This window comes from Lethenteron reissneri, chromosome 58, assembly GCF_015708825.2.
Source record: "Lethenteron reissneri isolate LAM-NWPU_2019-01 chromosome 58, ASM1570882v1, whole genome shotgun sequence".
Classification (NCBI taxonomy): Eukaryota; Metazoa; Chordata; class Hyperoartia; order Petromyzontiformes; family Petromyzontidae; genus Lethenteron; species Lethenteron reissneri.
Window position 1 is genome coordinate 9,701,650 of NC_083836.1, and position 25,874 is coordinate 9,727,523.

The 25,874-nt window shown below is 52.9% G+C and overlaps 1 protein-coding gene across 1 annotated transcript in view; it reads right to left on the reverse strand.

The window, feature by feature from the left end:
* The window catches only part of LOC133357469 (zonadhesin-like), an 83,887-nt gene that overhangs the window by 20,867 nt on the left and 37,146 nt on the right, over positions 1-25,874 (reverse strand). The window contains exons 27-32 of the mRNA XM_061575414.1: positions 23,598-23,863; positions 22,526-22,734; positions 12,666-12,807; positions 11,692-11,939; positions 7,604-7,733; positions 5,458-5,650 (exon numbers count right to left, since the gene is read on the reverse strand). Of these exons, the coding sequence (XP_061431398.1) occupies positions 5,458-5,650; positions 7,604-7,733; positions 11,692-11,939; positions 12,666-12,807; positions 22,526-22,734; positions 23,598-23,863 (1,188 nt within the window). The remainder of the gene's footprint in view (positions 1-5,457; positions 5,651-7,603; positions 7,734-11,691; positions 11,940-12,665; positions 12,808-22,525; positions 22,735-23,597; positions 23,864-25,874) is intronic.

A 25,874-nucleotide genomic window follows, 5' to 3' on the forward strand; every position in this document is an offset into this window, starting at 1 on the left:
ACTGAACAAACGGTGGACGTTCAGGCATCGCCATCTCCACACCGAATGAACATGAATGCTGTCTACAGGAATGGTGGAAATGCATATCCCACTCTGGCAGTTAGTCGCCAACTCAGCGTCGCGCACGTGGGGTCAGACATGGATGCACCAAGTCAGACCCACATTCCAGACAGTCACATAAGGGGATCCAACCAACGTGATCGAAACCCTTTGGGCCCACAGTCCAACGCCATCGCAAATGACGGCATGCTAGGCAATACAGCCAATAATGCCGCCTCACAAGCGCCAGTATGGACACACCCTGGATCAGCAGGACTAGGAGACTTTGCTAGGTACCTGGCTCACCGCGAACTAATCAACACAGGACTCGTTAAGTTTGATGACCACTCTGAGAACTATCGAGCCTGGAGATCTACCTTCAGGAATGCAATCCGAAATGCAGACATCTCTGCAAGTGAAGAACTCGACCTGTTGGTGAAATGGTTAGGAAATGAGTCTGCAGAGTACGCAAAGAGGATCCGGTCAGCAAACATTGACGACCCTGCCTCAAGCCTGCATGCGGTGTGGGAGAGGCTCGAGGAGTGCTATGGAAGCCCAGAAACCATTGAGAAGGCTCTCTTCAAGAAGTTGCAGAACTTTCCAAAAATCTCTGGTCAAGACAATAAAAGGTTACGGGAGCTTGGAGATCTTTTGATGGAGCTTGAATCAGCCCAGGCTGATCCCTACTTACCAGGTCTCATTTTCTTGAATACCTACCATGGCGTGAACCCCATCGTAGAGAAATTGCCATTTGACGTGCAGGAAAAATGGAGAACAGCGGGTTCAAGATACAAGTCAGAGCATCAGGTTGCATTCCCCCCATTCTCTTTTTTCTCAAAGTTTATCCGCAACCTGGCTAAGACTAGAAATGACCCGAGTTTCATGTTTGGCACCACGGGGATTTCCAGTCCAGATCTCCCAAAAATGGAAAGGACAACGGCGAAACGAGGAACAGCGAGAGTGCCAATTTCCGTACACAAGACTGAGGTCTCTCCTACGACATTCGCAAACTCTGTCCAGGCAACCACCACAAAGAAAAAGATAGAGCATCCAGAGAAGCAATGCCCATTGCATGATAAACCTCACTCCCTCCAGAAATGCCGTGAGTTCAGGAGGAAGCCATTGGAAGAGCGGAAGAACATGCTGAAAGAATTTGGAGTGTGCTTCAAATGCTGTGCTTCTACAAACCACCTTGCAAGGAATTGCAAGGCAGATATCAAGTGCGAGGAATGTGGCAGCGACAAACACGCAACTGCTCTGCACACATTTTACTCGAAACCCAGTAGCACTAAGGCTTCCGATCCTGAAGCAGAGCACGGCGGGGAGCAAGGCGAGACCGCCGCACTCACTTCGTCAATCACAACCAAATGCACAGAAGTCTGTGGAGAAGGCTTCAAAGGAAGATCTTGCTCAAAGATATGCCTCGTCCGAGTCTATCCCAAAGGACATCCTGAAAGGGCAGTAAGGATGTATGCCATAATGGACGACCAGAGCAACAGGTCTTTGGCAAGGTCAGAGTTCTTTGATCAGCTAAGTGTAGGTGGGAATTCCTTTCCATACACGCTCAGAACATGCTCAGGATTGATGGAGACAGCGGGAAGAAGAGCGAGCGGCCTCATGGTGGAAACCATAGATAGCACCATGAAGCTAGCCCTTCCTACGGTGACAGAGTGCAACGAGATACCGGACGACAGGAGTGAGATTCCCACGCCCGAAGTTGCACGTCACCACCCACACCTGAAACCCATAGCAGAGTTCATCCCGCCATTGGATGACGCGGCACAGATTTTACTTATGCTCGGCAGGGACATGCTGAGAGTCCACAAGGTTCGCGACCAACGCAATGGACCTCACGACGCTCCCTACGCCCAGAGACTCGATCTAGGATGGGTCATCGTGGGTGACGTTTGTCTCGATGGGACCCACAAACCAGACCACATTAGCACATTCAGAACGAGTGTGCTCGTGAATGGATGCACGTCGCTCTTCAAACCGTGCCCCAACCACTTCACGCTGAAAGAGAAACTTGGCGAGAGAAGTCAAGGCTGTATTGTGCAGACGTACGAAGAAACCACCACAACTTTGCACGTACATCCACCATCTTCGATGGATTTTGTTCCTCCACGTTTCTCCAAGCCAGTCCTCACTGACAAGAGGAAGCCAAAGACGAAGCCGCTGCTCGTCACTCTGCTGGTGGTCGTGGCGGTGGTTGTTGCGGCCGTGGCCTCTCCGTTCCTAGACCCGGAGCTGTCGTCCGAGTGGGAATCCTGGAAGAAGTTCCACGGCAAGGCCCCACAACCGGACCATACCATCCCAAGGCTTGAGCTGTGTGGAGCGGTTCTTGCTACAGAGGTGGCGGAACTGATCTTAGACGAATTTGACGTCAAACTGGACGCGGTCAAGTTCTACACGGACAGTAAGGTCGTACTAGGCTACATAAACAACCAAACCAGAAGGTTCTACACCTACATCAGCAACCGGGTGGAGCGCATCAGGAGATCGATGCAGCCGGAGCAATGGAATTACGTTCCAACTGACCAGAATCCAGCAGATCTCGCAACTAGGTCCGTCCCTGCATCTCTGCTGAATCAAACCATCTGGCTGACGGGTCCAGCGTTCCTGTTACGACGTGACGTTGGCCCATGTACTACCAAGGAGACCTTTGGAGTCATAGAGCCCGAGTCCGACAAGGAGATTCGTCCTCTAGTGACAACTTTCGTAACAAATGTGCGACCAAGAAGTCCACTGAGTCCACACCATTTTGAACATTTCTCGAAATGGACGACGCTCGTGCGAGCGATAGCACATTTAACGCATATCGCAGACTGCTTCCATCGCCCGATGAGAGGCACCACTGGTAGCTGCAATGGATGGCATTACTGCGCAGTGCCACGCACTGAAGACGAGCTTTCCAGAGCAAGGAAATCAATCTTCCGCTGTGTGCAACAGGCAGCGTATGCAAGTGAGATCAAGGCCATCAACAAGGGAGAAGACCTTCCTAGGGTCAGCACCCTCAGGAAGCTAAACCCCAGGATGGACAAAGACGACTTGCTCAGGATCGGTGGTCGGCTAGGGAATGCAAAATTAGATGAGAATGAACGAAACCCCCTCATAATCCCAAGTCAGAGCCACATCGCAATCTTACTCGTACGCCACTACCACGAGAAGGTCAAGCACCAGGGTCGGCACTTCACAGAAGGAGCAATCCGATCTGCAGGGCTGTGGATCGTTGGAGCAAAGAGGTGCATCACCAGCACAATCCACAAGTGTATCCGGTGTCGCAAGCTACGTGGAAAACAGGAAGAATAGAAAATGGCAGACCTCCCAGCCGATCGACTCAGTGTGGAACCTCCCTTCACCTCTGTAGGGATTGACGTGTTCGGACCGTGGACAGTTATCTCCCGCCGCACCAGAGGAGGGCTCGCGAACAGCAAACGTTGGGCAGTGCTGTTCACCTGTATGAGTACACGAGCAGTGCACATCGAAGTCATCGAGTCCATGGACTCTTCGAGCTTTATAAATGCACCCCGGAGATTCTTTGCCATCAGAGGGCCAGCCAAGCAACTCCGTTCTGATTGTGGAACCAATTTCATAGGAGCATGTAAAGAGCTTAAGATCAATACGGAGAATGTCGAAGATTATTCTGTCAGGAAATACCTTAGTGATCAAGGCTGCACATGGATCTTCAATCCTCCCCACTCTTCGCACATGGGTGGAACCTGGGAACGCATGATCGGGATTGCTCGACGCATTCTCGACTCCATGCTATGTGATGTCGTGTCCACACGGCTCTCTCACGAGGTCTTGACCACTCTCATGGCCGAGGTCTCAGCCATAATTAACTCAAGACCCCTGATCCCCGTCTCAACCGACCCGGAGTCACCATTCATCTTGACTCCTGCTACACTTCTTACCCAGAAGACAGATGTGCTCACAGCACCTACCGAGGAGGCCAGCACTGCAGACCTCTACAGACGTCAATGGAGACAAGTGCAGAGCTTCGCGAACACGTTCTGGCGTCGCTGGAAAAACGAGTACCTTACGACACTCCAAGTGCGCAACAAGTGGCAGTCTAATAGACCAGACATCCAAGAAGGCGACCTCGTCCTACTGAAGGACAACCAAGCCAAACGGAATGAGTGGCCAATGGGCCGCATCCTCAAGTCGATTCCAAGTGCCGATGGAAAAGTTCGAAAGGTCGAGGTTATGATTGCGAAGCAAGGAGTCGCAAGAACTTTCATCAGGCCCATAGTCGAGATAGTACTACTTCTCTCTCGCAAAGATATGGACAAATAAGTCGACCCGTTGAAGTTGTTATACACTTGTTTATGAGATAGGAAATAAATGGTGGTATCTCCTAGATACCAGACGGGGAGTGTCTTGCCTCACGGCAGTTATGGAGCGTACGGTCACAGGAAGTTCCTGTTTTTTTATGCTAATGTTGGTCACGTGACCAGGAAGTGACGATGTTAGATTTCCATTGTACCACGCGTGCGTCAGCCATTACACAGATAAGTCAAGATGGCGGCACGCATCGCATCTCAGTGAGACCACAGCCGCACTTGTCCATTGTGGGAGCTTAAGAAGCATTATCTGTAAGTTGTTTATATTCTTATACTATTGGAAATGCTGTTGTAATATTGGAATGACCGTTATAGCAATGTAAATGCCTTTATGGTGCCGTTAAGTTGTTGTAGTAAATACGAGGCCTAGTTAGTAACGAAGCCTGTGACTTTCCTTATTGTGGATGTTACTTGTGATTTAGTAGGTCGAGTCAGACTTGTGCCTATGTTGCGATCCTGAGAGTGATGACGAAGTATCTCATCCACAGTTTAGTGTTAAGTGTAATGCTGTACATTTGGGGTGCAGTGGGATGAATACACTGTGCCTGTATGCAACGCACCAGCTTGTGCCTTTGTCTAGTTGTTCAGGGGTAATGTGGGGGCCTGGTCCTTCCAGGATCTATTGTTATCTGAGACAATGTTCTGATGCTGTGGTGTTCATTGTGTGGGTGTTTCCGAATTATAACAGATGCTGTATCTGTGTTTTCTCACCAGTTTTACCTGTTACAATCAATAAATGACGATCGGAGTTGGACGGTCATCCTGGCTTCGAGGGTTTATTGAATACATGGTTGTCTACTCGACTAGCGGTGCAACGCAGCGCACAGCGAGGCCGAGATACAAAATAAACAATAAAACTTGAGAAGAAATATGTAAATACCTGTTTATTTCATATTCAACATATAATATACAGGTGGAAAACTTTTCCATGCCAGTTTAAAAATCGTGAAATTGTCAAAAGATGTTTTTTTGTTTTTCCCTGTTGGAAGGCAATGGTAGCTGCTGACGATGGTGGTGGTGGTTATGTGCTTAGTGCGCGCTCGCAGCCATTCTACGAGTGCACTGTAGCTCTCACCTGAACACCCTTTGCTCGTTCGACCTCGCAGGAGCGTGGCGAGCATCGTCGCCAACCCTCCAGCTGTGGCCAAACTCGTCCATGCTCGCAGCCAGCTGCCCGTCGGGAGTCGCCAAATCATCGCTGGCGTTTCCGTTGTAATTGCCGCACAGGCCGCACAGCCGGCTCATGTAAGAGCTGGGCATGACCACATCTGCGGTGGATCGCAACCGCCGGGCAACACACACACGCACACGCGCACAGGGGCGGCGGACACTCGGCAAAAGCGAACGCGTACAGAGACAGCGACGCATTTTGTTTCAAAAACGCAATTTGTTTGTTAGAATTCCCTTTGTGAAGTAGACGCCAATGAACCCTAGTTCCACGTAATTGAGAATGACTCATTGACCGCGTATTATACCCCACTGCCATACTTTGATACCGTAAAAAAGGTATCCCATGATATAGCTGCTCACCCCGAGCAAGAAATGCTCTGATATACATATTGTCTTTGTGCTGCTCGCCTTTTGCCGTTCTCTGCTCTCACACTGGTGATGCTGAGCCCTAAAGAAGGCTGCTGTCTCTGGTGTAGGCCAATCCGTTTAAAAGACAATGCAAATATTATCAGAGCATTTTTGTTTGCATGTTCACCACAAGCACGTGTGGTTAATTCAGACTTGATTCCTTGAAAAAGGTTTCTATTTGGTGTTTGAACATCTTAACACCTCCTGTTTTATTGCCAGAAAGGGTAAAACCTATTATTATATTCTTTGGGTCTTTCGGTAAAGTCACGTAGATAGGTTCCAAAAAATTATAAAATAAACGAAAACCTATATTCTTGGTTCTTTCGGTAAAGTCACGTAGAACGGAAATAATAAAATAATTAAAATATAAAACAAAATTCTCACAACGTTTCGACTGCAACACAAGCTTGCTTGCTTGTGTTGCAAGCTTGCTTGTGTTGCTTGTGTTGCAAGCTTGCTTGTGTTGCAGTCGAAACGTCGTGATAATTTTATTGTTCAATATTTGTATTATTTTATTATTTCCCTTCTACGTGACTTTACCGAAAGAACCAATAATATGAATCCCTGCAGTCACGAAAGCTTTAAATCAAAAGAGAAAACCATTTATTTTCACACTTTAATGCATTTGCAAGTTAGGTTTGTTTAAAACATTTTTTTTAAATCACATTGCCGTCATTTATATAAATGACATTAATCGCCTATCCAGTAGTTTTGCATCGGTGCATTTGGCAGGTGTTGCTGGTATGCAAATCTCTGGAAGGCCTGCAAAGGTACAGTTCTTTTTTACACTGCAGGCTGAAAGAACGCCATAACCACATATACTTCTATTCCCGTGTACAGGTGGTAAAGTTAAATAATAATGTATTTTTATACATACATCACCTTTAATTGAAAGAAAACACTAAGCATTCGATGAGTAAATAAATAAAAACAAGCGACTAAAAATTGCCATACAAGATGAGAGGGCAGATTGCATTGCCACCCTTGACCCTCGTGTGTCCGCGAGAGGGTTGGCCCATGGAGCAAAGGAAGTTCAACATCCATTAAAACACAATGACAGGGCCCAAGTGACGGACATGGCTGGACATGCGGCAAGAAGCCCTGGGGTTGGCCCTCGGAGCAAAGTCTCGTCCTGGGGATTGCAGACAAGACCGGGTGGGGGAATCCCCGCACGACCGCGGGGACTGCGGGATGCAGCGGTGCGGCGCTGACCCATTTCTTGCCCAGAGCCACCACTCGCATGAAGGGGAACATTTTGCTGGAGGGAGAGAGGCCTCCTCTTCAATGCTGCTCAGACGTTTTGGGAGAGATTGGGGAGGGGAGGCGGGGTGCCCACATCCCACTGCACGTGACCAAGGTGTACTCCATTATACTGCTGGTTTTCACAGAGGGAGGTGGGGAGGGGATTTGTGAAACTTGCCAATTGTATCAACTGCCACGCCGGGAGATCGTATAGATTGGGTGGCCTCGATACGGTGGTCCCGTGGTGTGTTCACCGTGAAACACCGCTGTAGCCGCTCCCCTCTCACCACCCCCATCCTCTGATGTATCTACTGAATGTTGAACGCAGCGTATGCAGCCAACGGCTCGGCCGGGCAGGAGTGTAAATCGCCTAAACCCAGGTGGCCGTGCAGCCCCCGCACCTGCGTGCTCCTTGCGGTCAAAGGTCACGGTGAGGCCGGAGTCGGTCCTGAGGATGAACTTGTGAGAGGACTGCTGGATGTGCAGTCCCTCCGCGGGGGTCGCCGGCGGCTTCATCCTCACGCCGTCCACCTGCCGGTCAGCCGCCAAACATCCACACGTGCGCGTGTCCCATTGTGAAGCCGTGCGAACGATCCGTTTTTTTTAACCCACCGCTGGATTAAGGTCTCCCCACACACACAGCGTTGGGCCACTGCTCGCCCCACGGCATGGTAAGGATGGCAATGAACGTAAAAGTCTTCAGCGCACAGCATTCGGATTAAGTTATTAATTTCCCCTGATGATGCGAGGTGCCGCACGCTGGGAGGGGATCGGCGCGCATGGAGTTGCCTCCGTTCCCCCGGGGATGGACGGGAGTTAATTACCGCCCTACGGGACTGTGACAGGTTGACAAGTTCACCAAGCACGTGTGAGTAATCCTTCCAAATTTATTCTCTCCTAAGTGCTCCTCCCTTTCCATCTATAAAAAGAGCTTCATAGCACATCCAATTCCTCCAGTATAAAGCCTCGGAAGTGGAAAAGGAGGGCATAGAGGCACTTCAGGCTGACATCAAAACCCGGTTGGCATCCCTCCGTAGAGCAGAGAACCTACGGAAGCGCAGAAGGAAGAAAGAACAAACTAGAACTCGATTCTATAAAGATCCCTTCAAGTTCCTTAAAAGTCTCTTCACGAAGGAAAAAAGTGGAGTTCTAAAAACAACAAAGAAAGACCTAGAAGAGCACCTGAGAACAACAAACTTTGACTCAAAGCGACATGAACATCTGGCCATCCCATCAGATATCCCACCCATTGAACCCCCGGAACATCATATTGAGACCAGCCCTCCGACATGGAAAGAGGTGGAAAACACAGTTCGAAGGGCAAGAACAGCATCAGCCCCGGGGCCAAATGGAGTCCCGTACAAAGTGTATAAGAACGCACCAGACGTCCTGAGGTTCCTCTGGAGGCTTATGAGAACAGCTTGGCAAAAGAAGATAATACCCAAAGTGTGGCGTAAGGCAGGCGGGGTCCTGATCCCTAAGGAGAAGGATGCAGTGAACATCAGCCAATTCCGCCCAATCTCCTTACTGAATGTCGAGGGTAAAATCTTCTTTAGGATCATTGCCCAGAGGATGGCCGAGTACCTGCAAAGGAATGCGTACGTCGATACATCTGTACAGAAGGCAGGAATATCAGGGTTCTCTGGCTGCTTGGAACATTCCAGCATGATCTGGCACCAGATCCAAATGGCCAAGGTGGAGAAAAGGGACCTCCATGTAGTCTTCCTCGACCTCGCCAATGCATTTGGCTCTGTGCCCCATGAACTCCTGTGGTCTGCCTTCAGATTTTTCCACATACCGGACACCATCACAACCCTGGTGAAGTCGTACTTTCAGGATCTGCAGTTCTGCTTCACCACCTCAGAGTTCACCACCTCATGGCAATGCCTGAATGTAGGTATAATGGCGGGATGTACCATTTCTCCATTGGCATTCATAATGGCAATGGAGGTTATCATCAGATCCTCAAAATGGGTTGCTGGTGGACAGCGAGTCGACTCTGGTTTTCGCCTCCCTCCACTCAGAGCCTACATGGACGACATTACAACATTGACCACCACTGTCCCATGCACCAGGAGACTGCTCAGAAAACTCGAGGAGAACATCAGCTGGGCCCGTATGAAGATTAAACCATCCAAGTCACGCAGCATCTCGATTGTGAAGGGAGTACTCTGTGACCTGAAATTCTTCATCGGAGATGACCAAATCCCAACAGTGTCTGAGCAGCCGGTAAAAAGCCTTGGAAGGTGGTATGATGCAAGCCTGAAGGACAAAGACCAGGTGCAACAGCTGCGCAAAGACATCAGTAGTAGCCTACAGTCCATCGACAACACCCAGCTACCTGGAAAGTTAAAGGCCTGGTGTCTGCAGTTTGGTCTCCTACCCCGGGTGTTGTGGCCCCTAGCAGTGTATGAGGTTCCAATCTCAACAGTGGAGAAGATGGAAAGAGGAGCCACGAGCTACTTAAAGAAGTGGCTCGGAGTTCCACGATGCCTTACCATCATAGGCCTCTATGGAGATGGTGTCCTCAAGCTGCCCCTCACCAGTCTAACCGAGGAATTCAAGTGTGCAAAAACCAGGCTCCAGATGACACTGAATGAATCTCGAGACCCAGTGGTGAGCAACAACGCGCCGACCTTGGCAACTGGGCGCAAATGGAGGCCAGGAAAAGCAGTCCAGGAGGCAACAGCAGCCCTCAGACATGCTGACATTGTGGGTCATGTTCAGCAAGGGAGAGGAGGCCTTGGGCTAACTAGCCGTGCTGCTTGGAGTAAGGCCACTGCACCAGAGCGGCGGAAGATGGTAGTGCAGGAAGTACGCCATCAGGAGGAGGCTGCAAGGTGGGCCAAGGCAGTCTTTCTTGCCAAACAAGGACAGTGGACTCGATGGGACAGTGTGGAGAAGAGGAAGATCAGCTGGAAAGATCTGTGGGCCATGGAAGCGAGGCGGTTGAGCTTTTCCATCAGAGCAACATATGACATCCTTCCAACACCAGTTAATCTTCACCAATGGTATGGTGAAGATCCGGACTGTGCCCTCTGTTCCATGCCAGCCAACCTCAGGCACATTCTTACAGGGTGTAAAACAAGCCTCACCCAAGGACGCTACACTTGGCGTCACAACCAAGTCCTTAAAAACCTTGCGTCCGCCCTGGAGGACAAGCGAGCTGCCACCAACTCCCTACCACCCCCAGCAGCATCACACCCCTTACGGACGACCTTTGTCCGCGAAGGGGCTAAACCACCGAAGAGCGGCTCTACACCAATAGAGCGAGACCAGCTGCGCTTGGCCCGCGACTGGAAAATGCTAGCTGACATTGGCCGGCAACTTGTGTTTCCTCCGGAGATCGCAACCACCACCCTAAGACCTGACATGGTGCTCTGGTCCCGTTCGCTCAAGAAGGTCTTCATCATTGAGCTCACAGTACCCTGGGAGGACTCAGTAGATGAGGCTTATGAGCGAAAACATCTGCGCTATGCTGATCTAGCTGCCGAAGCACGGCATCATGGCTGGAACACAGAAGTCCGACCAGTGGAGGTGGGCTGCAGAGGTTTTGTGGCAACATCTACAACCAGACTGCTTAGAGACCTGGGAATTAAGGGCCAGAGCCAGCGTTCGGCAATCAAAGCTGTATCGGAGGCGGCCGAAGGCAGCAGTCAGTGGCTCTGGATGAAGAGGAAAGACCCCAGCTGGGCCCCAAAGTGAGAGGGCCAGGAGGTATGCAGTCAACAATGCTTGACTCAGGGAGGAGGACGCCCCTGCCATGCATAGTCCCATGGGATGTTGGCTACCAACAACAAGGCAACTCCTATGACTAATTGGGAATGGGACGCAAGCGTAGGATTGATCACCCTGTCGCTGGCCGCCTTTGGGGAGGGTGTATAGTATGAAAGGCCGAAACACCCTAGGACCCAAAGGTTCACTACTGACGATGCGCTCCCCAAATTTCACCAGGCTCACTGTTCATGAACTCTTGGAAGTGCTTGCACAAAGGATAGTAACATCTCATCCTGTGTTCTTTGGAATCATATTTAGATTCTGATTCCCTTTTACATTCTCCTCTACCAGCTCCCCCCACTCCCTCCACTCCCTTTCTTAAGTCCTTTATCCCTCTCTTTCCCCGTCTCATAAAAGAGTACAATACGCACCCCGCTCTCGCGGTCACCACTCGGTAGGGCAGCAGCGAGCACAATCTCCCACCTTCCTCTAAATTCAGTAGCACAGCGTTCGGGGACTTCTGTCTGCGGAGTTTCTGTAACCCCCCCCCCCCAACCACGTCACGGTTTATGCTGTGTACCGGGCTCCTTATTGGAAAAAGAATTATAACTGATTTCCCCAAGATGGAGTAGCAGGTGGGACCCCCTCCCTCCTCCTCCTCCCCCACCCCCTCCTCGTCCCCATCCTCCCTTCTCCCCACCCCCCTCCTCCCCACCCACCCCCCTCCTCCTCCCGCTCCTCACCTCCCCTCCTCCTCCCCCCTCCTCGTCACCTGGAAGTCGTTCCTCTTGGTGAAGCGGACATCGTGTCCCAGCACGAAGACGCGCACCTCGGCCAGGTACGACACCGCCTGGTTCCCGCGCCGCTCGTTGCGCCCGTGCACGCGCACCCGCGCCAGGCCCCCGTCGTCCCCGCCGCAGCTCTGCGCCAGCACGTACGTCTCCTCGCCCATGAAGTGGTAGAGGCGCCCGTCGAACGACTGGTAGTGGGGGTCTCCGGAGACCGTGCACGTCCCGTAGCCTGGGCCACGCGCGCACGCACGGAGCAGCGTGCAGGGGTCGCTTTTTTACCACTAGTTTCGTGGAGCCTGTCTCCGCAAGGCAAAAGTTTTCTATGAATATAATAATTAACCTGATATGATATGTTTTTACAATTTGTATCTACGATCCAAACAGTTGTATTTTTCCGCAAAAAAATACAATTTGACTTGATTCAACTTGTTATATTTAAAGACGTCCCCATTGGAAACCGCTCAATGTTAAGATTCCATGTTTTTTTTAGAAAGAACTAAAATTAATGGGGAGGTGTGTCAAGAGCCGGCACTTCGTGCTCGAGTGCCGTGGTCCACGCGGGAGCGGGCTAAACCCGCCGCCCACGGCGTCGGGAGCGGCTCTTCTCTTCACTGTTGAACCACCTCGTTCGTTGTTTTTTCCCCTGTGTTTGTACAGTTTTTTATTCTTTCATTTAGCTTAAATGCATTGGGGAGTAATATTAATCAGTGAATCGGTGCATTGCTACATGCACGGAAGCTACCATACCTCGGAGGGCTGTGAAGAACTCAACACATTCGTCAATAACAAAGAATCTTCCCTGGCCATTGTATAGAAGGCATTAATTCATTCATTCATTCCACGTGATTGTGCATTCATGAATCTGCTCCGTAGCGTAAACGGTCGTCCGTAAAAACCCAGGCACGTCGCAGCGCCATTGTACCGCAAACGAACGAGCGCCCCGCTGCAGACTCACCGATCGGTTTGCAGATGTAATTCCCGTCCTTGAGCTCGCAGGTTTCGCCCATGGTGCAGCCGTGCGTAGAGCACCGCACCGCGCCCAACGCCTCGCACGTGCAGCTCGCACCGCAGTCGTCCGTGAGCCACGACTCCCCAAACTGTGGCGCACAGAGACCACGGCTTAGCCCACACTCACCACTCACTCAGCTCACACTCGCCACTCAGCTCCCACTCGCACTCACCACTCACTCAGCCCACACTCACCACTCAGCTCCCACTCACCACTCACTCAGCTCACACTCGCACTCACTCAGCTCACACTCGCCACTCACTCAGCTCACACTCACCACTCACTCAGCTCACACTCGCCACTCAGCTCCCACTCGCACTCACCACTCACTCAGCCCACACTCACCACTCAGCTCCCACTCACCACTCACTCAGCTCACACTCGCACTCACTCAGCTCACACTCGCCACTCACTCAGCTCACACTCACCACTCACTCAGCTCACACTCACCACTCACTCAGCTCCTACTCGCCACTCACTCAGCCCACACTCACCACTCAGCTCACACTCACCACTCACTCAGCTCCCACTCGCACTCACTCAGCTCACACTCACCACTCACTCAGCCCACACTCACCACTCACTCAGCTCCCACTCGCACTCACTCAGCTCATACTCACCACTCACTCAGCTCACACTCACCACTCACTCAGCTCCTACTCGCCACTCACTCAGCCCACACTCACCACTCACTCAGCTCACACTCACCACTCAGCTCCTACTCGCCACTCACTCAGCTCACACTCACCACTCAGCTCACACTCACCACTCACTTAGCTCCCACTCACCACTCACTCAGCTCCCACTCACCACTCACTCAGCTCGCACTTACCACTCACTCAGCTCCTACTCACCACTCACTCAGCTCCCACTCGCCACTCACTCAGCCCACACTCACCACTCACTCAGCCCACACTCACCACTCACTCAGCCCACACTCACCACTCAGCTCCTACTCGCCACTCACTCAGCTCACACTCGCACTCACTCAGCTCATACTCGCACTCACCACTCAGCTCCCACTCGCACTCACCACTCACTCAGCTCACACTCACCACTCACTCAGCCCACACTCACCACTCACTCAGCCCACACTCACCACTCACTCAGCTCACACTCACCACTCACTCAGCCCACACTCACCACTCACTCAGCCCACACTCACCACTCACTCAGCCCACACTCACCACTCACTCAGCTCACACTCACCACTCACTCAGCTCCCACTCACCACTCACTCAGCTCCCACTCACCACTCACTCAGCTCCCACTCGCCACTCACTCAGCCCACACTCACCACTCACTCAGCCCACACTCACCACTCACTCAGCCCACACTCACCACTCAGCTCCTACTCGCCACTCACTCAGCTCACACTCGCACTCACTCAGCTCATACTCGCACTCACCACTCAGCTCCCACTCGCACTCACCACTCACTCAGCTCACACTCACCACTCACTCAGCCCACACTAACCACTCACTCAGCCCACACTCATCACTCACTCAGCTCACACTCACCACTCACTCAGCCCACACTCACCACTCACTCAGCCCACACTCACCACTCACTCAGCCCACACTCACCACTCACTCAGCTCCCACTCGCACTCACTCAGCTCATACTCACCACTCACTCAGCTCCTACTCACCACTCACTCAGCTCACACTCACCACTCACTCAGCTCCTACTCGCCACTCACTCAGCCCACACTCACCACTCACTCAGCTCACACTCACCACTCAGCTACTACTCGCCACTCACTCAGCTCACACTCACCACTCAGCTCACACTCACCACTCACTTAGCTCCCACTCACCACTCACTCAGCTCCCACTCACCACTCACTCAGCTCCCACTTACCACTCACTCAGCTCCTACTCACCACTCACTCAGCTCCCACTCGCCACTCACTCAGCCCACACTCACCACTCACTCAGCCCACACTCACCACTCACTCAGCCCACACTCACCACTCAGCTCCTACTCGCCACTCACTCAGCTCACACTCGCACTCACTCAGCTCATACTCGCACTCACCACTCAGCTCCCACTCGCACTCACCACTCACTCAGCTCACACTCACCACTCACTCAGCCCACACTCACCACTCACTCAGCCCACACTCACCACTCACTCAGCTCACACTCACCACTCACTCAGCCCACACTCACCACTCACTCAGCCCACACTCACCACTCACTCAGCCCACACTCACCACTCACTCAGCTCACACTCACCACTCACTCAGCTCCCACTCACCACTCACTCAGCTCCCACTCACCACTCACTCAGCTCCCACTCGCCACTCACTCAGCCCACACTCACCACTCACTCAGCCCACACTCACCACTCACTCAGCCTACACTCACCACTCAGCTCCTACTCGCCACTCACTCAGCTCACACTCGCACTCACTCAGCTCATACTCGCACTCACCACTCAGCTCCCACTCGCACTCACCACTCACTCAGCTCACACTCACCACTCACTCAGCCCACACTAACCACTCACTCAGCCCACACTCATCACTCACTCAGCTCACACTCACCACTCACTCAGCCCACACTCACCACTCACTCAGCCCACACTCACCACTCACTCAGCTCCCACTCGCACTCACTCAGCTCATACTCACCACTCACTCAGCTCCTACTCACCACTCACTCAGCTCACACTCACCACTCACTCAGCTCCTACTCGCCACTCACTCAGCCCACACTCACCACTCACTCAGCTCACACTCACCACTCAGCTACTACTCACCACTCACTCAGCTCACACTCACCACTCAGCTCACACTCACCACTCACTTAGCTCCCACTCACCACTCACTCAGCTCCCACTCACCACTCACTCAGCTCCCACTCACCACTCACTCAGCTCCCACTCACCACTCACTCAGCTCCCACTCGCCACTCACTCAGCCCACACTCACCACTCACTCAGCCCACACTCACCACTCACTCAGCCCACACTCACCACTCAGCTCCTACTCGCCACTCACTCAGCTCACACTCGCACTCACTCAGCTCATACTCGCACTCACCACTCAGCTCCCACTCGCACTCACCACTCACTCAGCTCACACTCACCACTCACTCAGCCCACACTCACCACTCACTCAGCCCACATTCACCACTCACTCAGCTCACACTCACCACTCACTCAGCCCACACTCACCACTCACTCAGCCCACACTCACCACTCACTCAGCCCACACTCACCACTCACTCAGCCCACACTCACCACTCACTCAGCTCACACTCACCACTTACTCAGCCCACACTCACCACTCACTCGGCCCACACTCACCACTCACTCAGCCCACACTCGCCACTCACTCAGCCCACACTCACCACTCACTCAGCTCACACTCACCACTCACTCAGCCCACACTCACCACTCACTCAGCCCACACTCACCACTCACTCAGCTCACACTCACCACTCACTCAGCCCACACTAACCACTCACTCAGCCCACACTCATCACTCACTCAGCTCACACTCACCACTCACTCAGCCCACACTCACCACTCACTCAGCCCACACTCACCACTCACTCAGCCCACACTCACCACTCACTCAGCTCCCACTCGCACTCACTCAGCTCATACTCACCACTCACTCAGCTCCTACTCACCACTCACTCAGCTCACACTCACCACTCACTCAGCTCCTACTCGCCACTCACTCAGCCCACACTCACCACTCACTCAGCTCACACTCACCACTCAGCTACTACTCGCCACTCACTCAGCTCACACTCACCACTCAGCTCACACTCACCACTCACTTAGCTCCCACTCACCACTCACTCAGCTCCCACTCACCACTCACTCAGCTCCCACTTACCACTCACTCAGCTCTACTCACCACTCACTCAGCTCCCACTCGCCACTCACTCAGCCCACACTCACCACTCACTCAGCCCACACTCACCACTCACTCAGCCCACACTCACCACTCACTCAGCCCACACTCACCACTCACTCAGCCCACACTCACCACTCAGCTCCTTCTCGCCACTCACTCAGCTCACACTCGCACTCACTCAGCTCATACTCGCACTCACCACTCAGCTCCCACTCGCACTCACCACTCACTCAGCTCACACTCACCACTCACTCAGCCCACACTCACCACTCACTCAGCCCACACTCACCACTCACTCAGCTCACACTCACCACTCACTCAGCCCACACTCACCACTCACTCAGCCCACACTCACCACTCACTCAGCCCACACTCACCACTCACTCAGCCCACACTCACCAATCACTCAGCTCACACTCACCACTTACTCAGCCCACACTCACCACTCACTCAGCCCACACTCACCACTCACTCAGCCCACACTCGCCACTCACTCAGCCCACACTCACCACTCACTCAGCTCACACTCACCACTCACTCAGCCCACACTCACCACTCACTCAGCCCACACTCACCACTCACTCAGCTCACACTCACCACTCACTCAGCTCACACTCACCACTCACTCAACCCACACTCGCACTCACTCAGCTCACACTCACCACTCACTCAGCTCACACTCACCACTCACTCAGCCCACACTCGCCACTCACTCAGCCCACACTCGCCACTCACTCAGCCCACACTCACCACTCACTCAGCCCACACTCACCACTCACTCAGCCCACACTCGCCACTCACTCAGGTCACACTCACCACTCACTCAGCCCACACTCACCACTCACTCAGCCCACACTCACCACTCACTCAGCCCACACTCACCACTCACTCAGCCCACACTCACCACTCACTCAGCTCACACTCACCACTCACTCAGCCCACACTCACCACTCACTCAACTCACACTCACCACTCACTCAGCTCACACTCGCACTCACTCAGCTCACACTCACCACTCACTCAGCTCACACTCACCACTCACTCAGCTCACACTCACCACTCACTCAACTCACACTCACCACTCACTCAGCTCACACTCGCACTCACTCAGCCCACACTCACTCAGCTCACACTCACTCAGCTCACACTCACCACTCACTCAGCTCACACTCGCACTCACTCAGCTCACACTCACCACTCACTCAGCTCACACTCACCACTCACTCAGCTCACACTCGCACTCACTCAGCTCACACTCGCACTCACTCAGCTCACACTCACCACTCACTCAGCTCACACTCGCACTCACTCAGCTCCTACTCGCCACTCACTCAGCTCACACTCACGACTCACTCAGCTCCCACTCACCACTCACTCAGCTCACACTCACCACTCACTCAGCTCCCACTCGCCACTCACTCAGCTCACACTCACCACTCACTCAGCCCACACTCGCCACTCACTCAGCTCACACTCGCCACTCACTCAGCCCACACTCGCCACTCACTCAGCTAACACTCGCCACTCACTCAGCTCATACTCGCACTCACTCAGCTCACACTCACCACTCACTCAGCCCACACTCGCCACTCACTCAGCCCACACTCGCCACTCACTCAACCCACGCTCGCTACTCACTCAGCTCACACTCGCCACTCACTCAGCCCACACTCCCCACTCACTCAGCTAACACTCGCCACTCACTCAGCCCACACTCGCCACGCACTCAACCCACACTCAACACTCACTCAGCCCACACTCGCCACTCTCTCAGCCCACACTCGCCACTCACTCAGCCCACACTCGCCACTCACTCAGCTCCCACTCGCCACTCACTCAGCCCACACTCGCCACTCACTCAACCCACACTCGCCACTCACTCAGCCCACACTCCCCACTCACTCAGCTCACACTCGCCACTCACTCAGCCCACACTCACCACTCACTCAGCTCACACTTGCCACTCACTCAGCCCACACTCGCCACTCACTCAGCCCACACTCGCCACTCACTCAGCCCACACTCGCCACTCACTCAGCTCACACTCGCCACTCACTCAACCCACACTCGCCACTCACTCAGCTCACACTCGCCACTCACTCAGCTCACACTTGCCACTCACTCAACCCACACTCGCCACTCACTCAGCTCACACTCGCCACTCACTCAGCTCACACTCGCACTCACTCAGCCCACACTCGCCACGCACTCAACTCACACTCACCACTCACTCAGCCCACACTCGCCACTCACTCAGCCCACACTCACCACTCATTCAGCTCACACTCGCCACTCACTCAACCCACACTCGCCACTCACTCAGCCCACACTCGCCACTCACTCAACCCACACTCGCCACTCACTCAGCTCACACTCGCCACTCACTCAGCTCACACTCACTCAGCTCACACTTACCACTCACTCAGCCCACACTCACCACTCACTCAGCCCACACTCGCCACTCACTCAGCCCACACTCGCCACTCACTCAGCCCACACTCACCACTCACTCAGCCCACACTCGCCACTCACTCAGCCCACACTCGCCACTCACTCAGCCCACACTCGCCACTCACTCAGCTCACACTCACTCAGCTCACACTCACCACTCACTCAGCCCACACTCACCACTCACTCAGCCCACACTCACCACTCACTCAGCCCACACTCGCCACTCACTCAGCCCACACTCGCACTCACTCAGCTCACACTCACCACTCACTCAGCCCACACTCGCCGCTCACTCAGCTCCCACTCGCCACTCACTCAACCCACACTCGCCACTGACTCAGCTCCTACTCGCCACTCACTCAGCTCCCACTCGCCACTCACTCAACCCACACTCGCTACTCACTCAGCTCCTACTCGCCACTCACTCAGCTCCCACTCGCCACTCACTCAACCCACACTCGCCACTCACTCAACCCACACTCGCCACTCACTCAGCCCACACTCACCACTCACTCAGCTCACACTCACCACTCACTCAGCCCACACTCACCACTCACTCAGCCCACACTCACCACTCACTCAGCCCACACTCACCACTCACTCAGCTCACACTCACCACTCACTCAGCTCCCACTCACCACTCACTCAGCTCCCACTCACCACTCACTCAGCTCCCACTCACCACTCACTCAGCTCCCACTCGCCACTCACTCAGCCCACACTCACCACTCACTCAGCCCACACTCACCACTCACTCAGCTCACACTCGCCACTCACTCAGCCCACACTCGCCACTCACTCAGCCCACACTCGCCACTCACTCAGCCCACACTCGCCACTCACTCAGCCCACACTCGCACTCACTCAGCTCCCACTCGCCACTCACTCAACCCACACTCGCTACTCACTCAGCCCACACTCGCCACTCACTCAGCCCACACTCCCCACTCACTCAGCTCACACTCGCCACTCACTCAGCTCACACTTGCCACTCACTCAACCCACACTCGCCACTCACTCAGCTCACACTCGCCACTCACTCAGCTCACACTCGCACTCACTCAGCCCACACTCGCCATGCACTCAGCTCACACTCACCACTCACTCAGCCCACACTCGCCACTCACTCAGCCCACACTCACCACTCATTCAGCTCACACTCGCCACTCACTCAACCCACACTCGCCACTCACTCAGCCCACACTCGCCACTCACTCAGCCCACACTCGCCACTCACTCAGCCCACACTCGCCACTCACTCAGCCCACACTCGCCACTCACTCAACCCACACTCGCCACTCACTCAGCTCACACTCGCCACTCACTCAGCTCACACTCACTCAGCTCACACTCACCACTCACTCAGCCCACACTCGCCACTCACTCAGCTCACACTCGCCACTCACTCAGCTCACACTCACTCAGCTCACACTCACCACTCACTCAGCCCACACTCACCACTCACTCAGCTCACACTCGCCACTCACTCAGCCCACACTCGCCACTCACTCAGCTCACACTCGCCACTCACTCAGCCCACATTCACCACTCACTCAGCCCACACTTACCACTCACTCAGCCCACACTCACCACTCACTCAGCTCACACTCGCACTCATTCAGCTCACACTCGCCACTCACTCAGCTCACACTCGCCACTCACTCAGCCCACACTCACCACTCACTCAGCTCCCACTCACCACTCACTCAGCTCCCACTCACCACTCACTCAGCTCCCACTCACCACTCACTCAGCTCCCACTCGCCACTCACTCAGCCCACACTCACCACTCACTCAGCCCACACTCACCACTCACTCAGCTCACACTCGCCACTCACTCAGCCCACACTCGCCACTCACTCAGCCCACACTCGCCACTCACTCAGCCCACACTCGCCACTCACTCAGCCCACACTCGCACTCACTCAGCTCCCACTCGCCACTCACTCAACCCACACTCGCTACTCACTCAGCCCACACTCGCCACTCACTCAGCCCACACTCCCCACTCACTCAGCTCACACTCGCCACTCACTCAGCTCACACTTGCCACTCACTCAACCCACACTCGCCACTCACTCAGCTCACACTCGCCACTCACTCAGCTCACACTCGCACTCACTCAGCCCACACTCGCCATGCACTCAGCTCACACTCACCACTCACTCAGCCCACACTCGCCACTCACTCAGCCCACACTCACCACTCATTCAGCTCACACTCGCCACTCACTCAACCCACACTCGCCACTCACTCAGCCCACACTCGCCACTCACTCAGCCCACACTCGCCACTCACTCAGCCCACACTCGCCACTCACTCAGCCCACACTCGCCACTCACTCAACCCACACTCGCCACTCACTCAGCTCACACTCGCCACTCACTCAGCTCACACTCACTCAGCTCACACTCACCACTCACTCAGCCCACACTCGCCACTCACTCAGCTCACACTCGCCACTCACTCAGCTCACACTCACTCAGCTCACACTCACCACTCACTCAGCCCACACTCACCACTCACTCAGCTCACACTCGCCACTCACTCAGCCCACACTCGCCACTCACTCAGCTCACACTCGCCACTCACTCAGCCCACATTCACCACTCACTCAGCCCACACTTACCACTCACTCAGCCCACACTCACCACTCACTCAGCTCACACTCGCACTCATTCAGCTCACACTCGCCACTCACTCAGCTCACACTCGCCACTCACTCAGCCCACACTCACCACTCACTCAGCTCACACTCGCCACTCACTCAGCCAACACTCACCACTCACTCAGCCCACACTCGCCACTCACTCAGCCCACACTCGCACTCACTCAGCTCACACTCACCACTCACTCAGCCCACACTCACTCAGCTCACACTCACTCAGCTCACACTCGCCAGTCACTCAGCCCACACTCACCACTCACTCAGCCCACACTCACCACTCACTCAGCTCACACTCGCACTCACTCAGCTCACACTCGCACTCACTCAGTCCACACTCACCATGGTCGATCCACTGCTAGACAAAGGCCTCCCCAAGCCACCAACCACCTCTCTCATGACAACAACAATAATAATAATTTTCGATTTAAAGCTTTCGTGACTGCAGGGATTCATCTTATTGGTTCTTTCGGTAAAGTCACATAGAAGGGAAGTAATAAAATAATAAAATAATAAAAATGTATTATTTTTATTTTTATTATTTTATTACTTGCCTTCTACGTGACTTTACCGAAAGAACCAAGAATAATAATAATGATCACAGTTTATAACCCCGGGCTTTCCGCTCATTGGAGGACACTGTCTTCAAATGAGCCTGCTTGAAACAGCCCCATGATCCACAGCATGGGTGCCCTCCTCTGCAAAACGCTGGCCAGCTGCGTTCACGGTAGTGTCTTCCCAACAAGTCGGGACGTGCGGAGTGGACTATGTGGACTGCGTGGACCACGCGGACCGAGCAGCCTCACTACGCACCGAGTGGTAGTTGTTTTCGTCGTCCCGGCAGCCGCAGGCTTCCAGCGACACGCAGAGATCGTCACTAAGCACGAAGCCCTGGTCGCAGACGCAGCCCTCAGAGCACCGAGCCGCGCTCTGGCAGCTGGCTACGGCGTCGATGTCCGAGCAAGTGGCCGGGCAGGGCGAGGCGCACGGCGTGTAGTGGGTGTTCGGCGGGCACGACGGCGCTGTGAGACGAAGGGACAGAACCTCCGATTAGCACGTTCGGGAAACGTACGGTGCGAAAGAAGTTCAAAGCGCATCAGATATCTCCAGGATAAATAAAGATTCCGATTTACGACTTAACACCCTACTCATTAGATCCTGAACGCAACTATTTGGCAAGATATCGGGCACATACATTCACCAAACAACGAACCACACACTCGCCCTTTAGATTTTAACTCGCGACCTTCCGATTGCGAGCCGCTCTCTCTACCGCTGAGCCGCTCGGTTCACCGTACATACGTGGAATCATGCACTCGCCACAAGCTAAACTAAACTATTTAACTATTATACTCTTTGGTTCTTTTGGTAAAGTCACGTAGATAGGAAAATATATAATAGATCACGACGTTTCAATCGCAACAACAAGCAATCGTCTTCAGGTGAGAGAGAGAAGCATGCCGTTGTGACGAGGCATTATATAGATCCGAGAGGGGGGATGGAGGGGAGGCCGTAATGGGCGAGAGGGTGGGGGTGAAATTCAATATACTTCACTTTTTTATTTTACCAGGGAAGGTCCATTGAGCTGTATAGCCATTCTTTCAGAAGCGACCTGGCACCACAAATGATAGCTCAACGAAGTGGCTTATCACGTAGAAATGTATACCGGCAGCTCAATACTCTAAACGCGTAATATTGATTCTAATTGTGCTGGGGAAAAACCAGAGGATCTAGAGAAAAATTCAGGCAACCACAGGGAGAGAGAGACAGATGCCAACTCCAAATATACAGCAGGCATCGTCAGGGGTCGGGATCGAACCCACGAACTCCTTCATACCAGGCGAGGTTGTTAACACCTCCTAAACCATGAATCGCACAGACTCACGGCAGAAGGTTTCGTTGCGCCACAGGACGTCGATGTTCTCGGCGCGACAGGCCTCCGCGTAGGCCTGCAGGATGTGGCACAGCGTGCTCTCCATGCCGCCGTACTGACACACGTCGAAGACGCACGACTGGAAGAAGATGGCCGGATCAACGACGTCGTGGCAGCTGGCAAAGGGTCCAGAGGAGGAGACGATGATTTTGCACATCCTCCCGTAGAGTTCCTCGTCGGCTGCATCGCATCCGTCAGGAGTTGCGGCCGGCTGGCACCTGCGATGGGAGGATTGAAAATCCACAAAGAGGCGATGCTACAGGTCAATTGGACAGGCGTTGTTTGTACAGTGTGACCGCCTTGGCGGATTCTGATATCACTGTGCCGCGTACAATGCACACTCACACAACCGTCAAGTCATGGCGAAGCTTTGGAGCCAGCGGGCAGATTGAAGAAGGGCTGTAAATTATTTCATATTTTTTCAAACGATCTTCCTAACAAGGTCCATGTCCAGTTACTGTGAATTTTCAACGCACGCCTCTGATCTCATCTATAGCTCCCTGTGAGTTGAGACAAGGAAAATGACCCACGGGATTTAATCCTGGTTGCAAAGATGCTTTTTTGTGTTTGGTTTCTTGTCCTTCACCGCACGAGAGAACAGCCCGCGGAAGGGACTAGCATAGAACTACTTTTGAGATCCCTTCAAGATGACCTTAGATTAATTATCATAGCTGGAATTGAGAAAAAATTACGTGACATCAGATTTAACGTGAGGTTTTTTCATGCCGTTATTGGCGACTGGGTTGAGACACTCAAAGTGGAATTCAAACCCGGAACTCAGAAGTTCCCAACTCGGCGATGTGACCCTTGGGTCAACAGACCACCTGAGTTAACCTGGGAGAATCTCGGGACAAGTTCTGAAACGAATCGCTGACATTAGCCGTGGCAAACGTAGAATGGCGAGCGAAGTTGAATATTCCTGATGTGGTCTGTATTTTAGCAGGGATGGCTACGTACGGCACGAATAAAGTTCAACAAAGATCAGATTTTAGCTGGGCAAAAACCCCGGGGCCGGCTCCTGGACACGCTGGTGGGACTACATCGCTCGGCTGGCCTGGGAACGCCTGCGAATTCCCCAGGAAGAGCTAGTCTGTGTATAGTAGTGTAAAGTCTATAGTAGTGTTTAGTGCAGTAGTGTAGTGTATAGCAGTGTAGTAGAGTGTATAGAAGTGTATAGTGTAGTGTATAGTAGTGCAGTAAATAGTAGTGTAGTAGTGTATAGTTTTTAGTAGTGGAAACTAGAGTTTATCGCCAGAACGAACAAACCATCTCCATGGATGCTCTCCAGAAAGAGGGGCCTGCTAAATCACGCCAGCCTACATTCCACTCCTACAGATGACTAGCGTTCTCATAACGAGATCCAACGAAAAAAATTGCCTCATTAACTGACGCTATTCAAAGAGAGGCCTAAACAAGGATGTCCTTATAACAACAGAAACACCCCCATCTCTATGAAGGACATTCCGGTGGTTAAACAGAGCCATCTGTTTAAACCTGGCACTACTCAGCTTCTATATGATCAGTGGCGCTGCCAGAACGGATACTGCAGGTGGCTAGAAGATGTTAACTATCTCGCAATGTATGTAGGAGGTCATCAGTTCGATCCCAACCCCAAAGCTTGTATATTTGGACTTTGCGGTGTCTCTCCCCCAGTGGTTGTGTGGATTTATCTCCACGTCCTCTGGTTTTTCCCTCCATGTTTAGACACAACATCACGCGTTCAGAGTTATTTGGCTGCTGATAGAAATTTCCACAATGATGATGACGATAAGCTACTTCGTTGAGCTATCATTTGTGATGGCCCAGATTGTTTCTGAAAAAGAGATACGTAGCTCCGTGGAGACCTTACCTGGTAAAATAAAAATAAAATAATAATCGCACTGAGCTTTTATTGGATCTATTGGGAAGTGCGGTCCTGGAAAATAACTTTTCTTGATGTGCCTGCTCATATTGGGCTCATCTGCCCACGGGTGTTGCTGCTGTTCACCAAACGTAGCCCCGATGATCAGTTTTATCGTTTGGATTACAGATTGACATTTTTAATAAACGAAATCAATTTTTCTTTAATTCCATTCTAAAAATGACAGGCATTGAAGAAGCCGCCACTGCATCATTTTCCGGCCCAGGTTGCTCAGCTGTAGAGCGAGCGGCTCGCAATCAGAAGGGTCGTGGGTTAAATCAGCCCATCATCCGTTCGGGTCATTAAAATAAATTCTGCTTGGTGGGTAA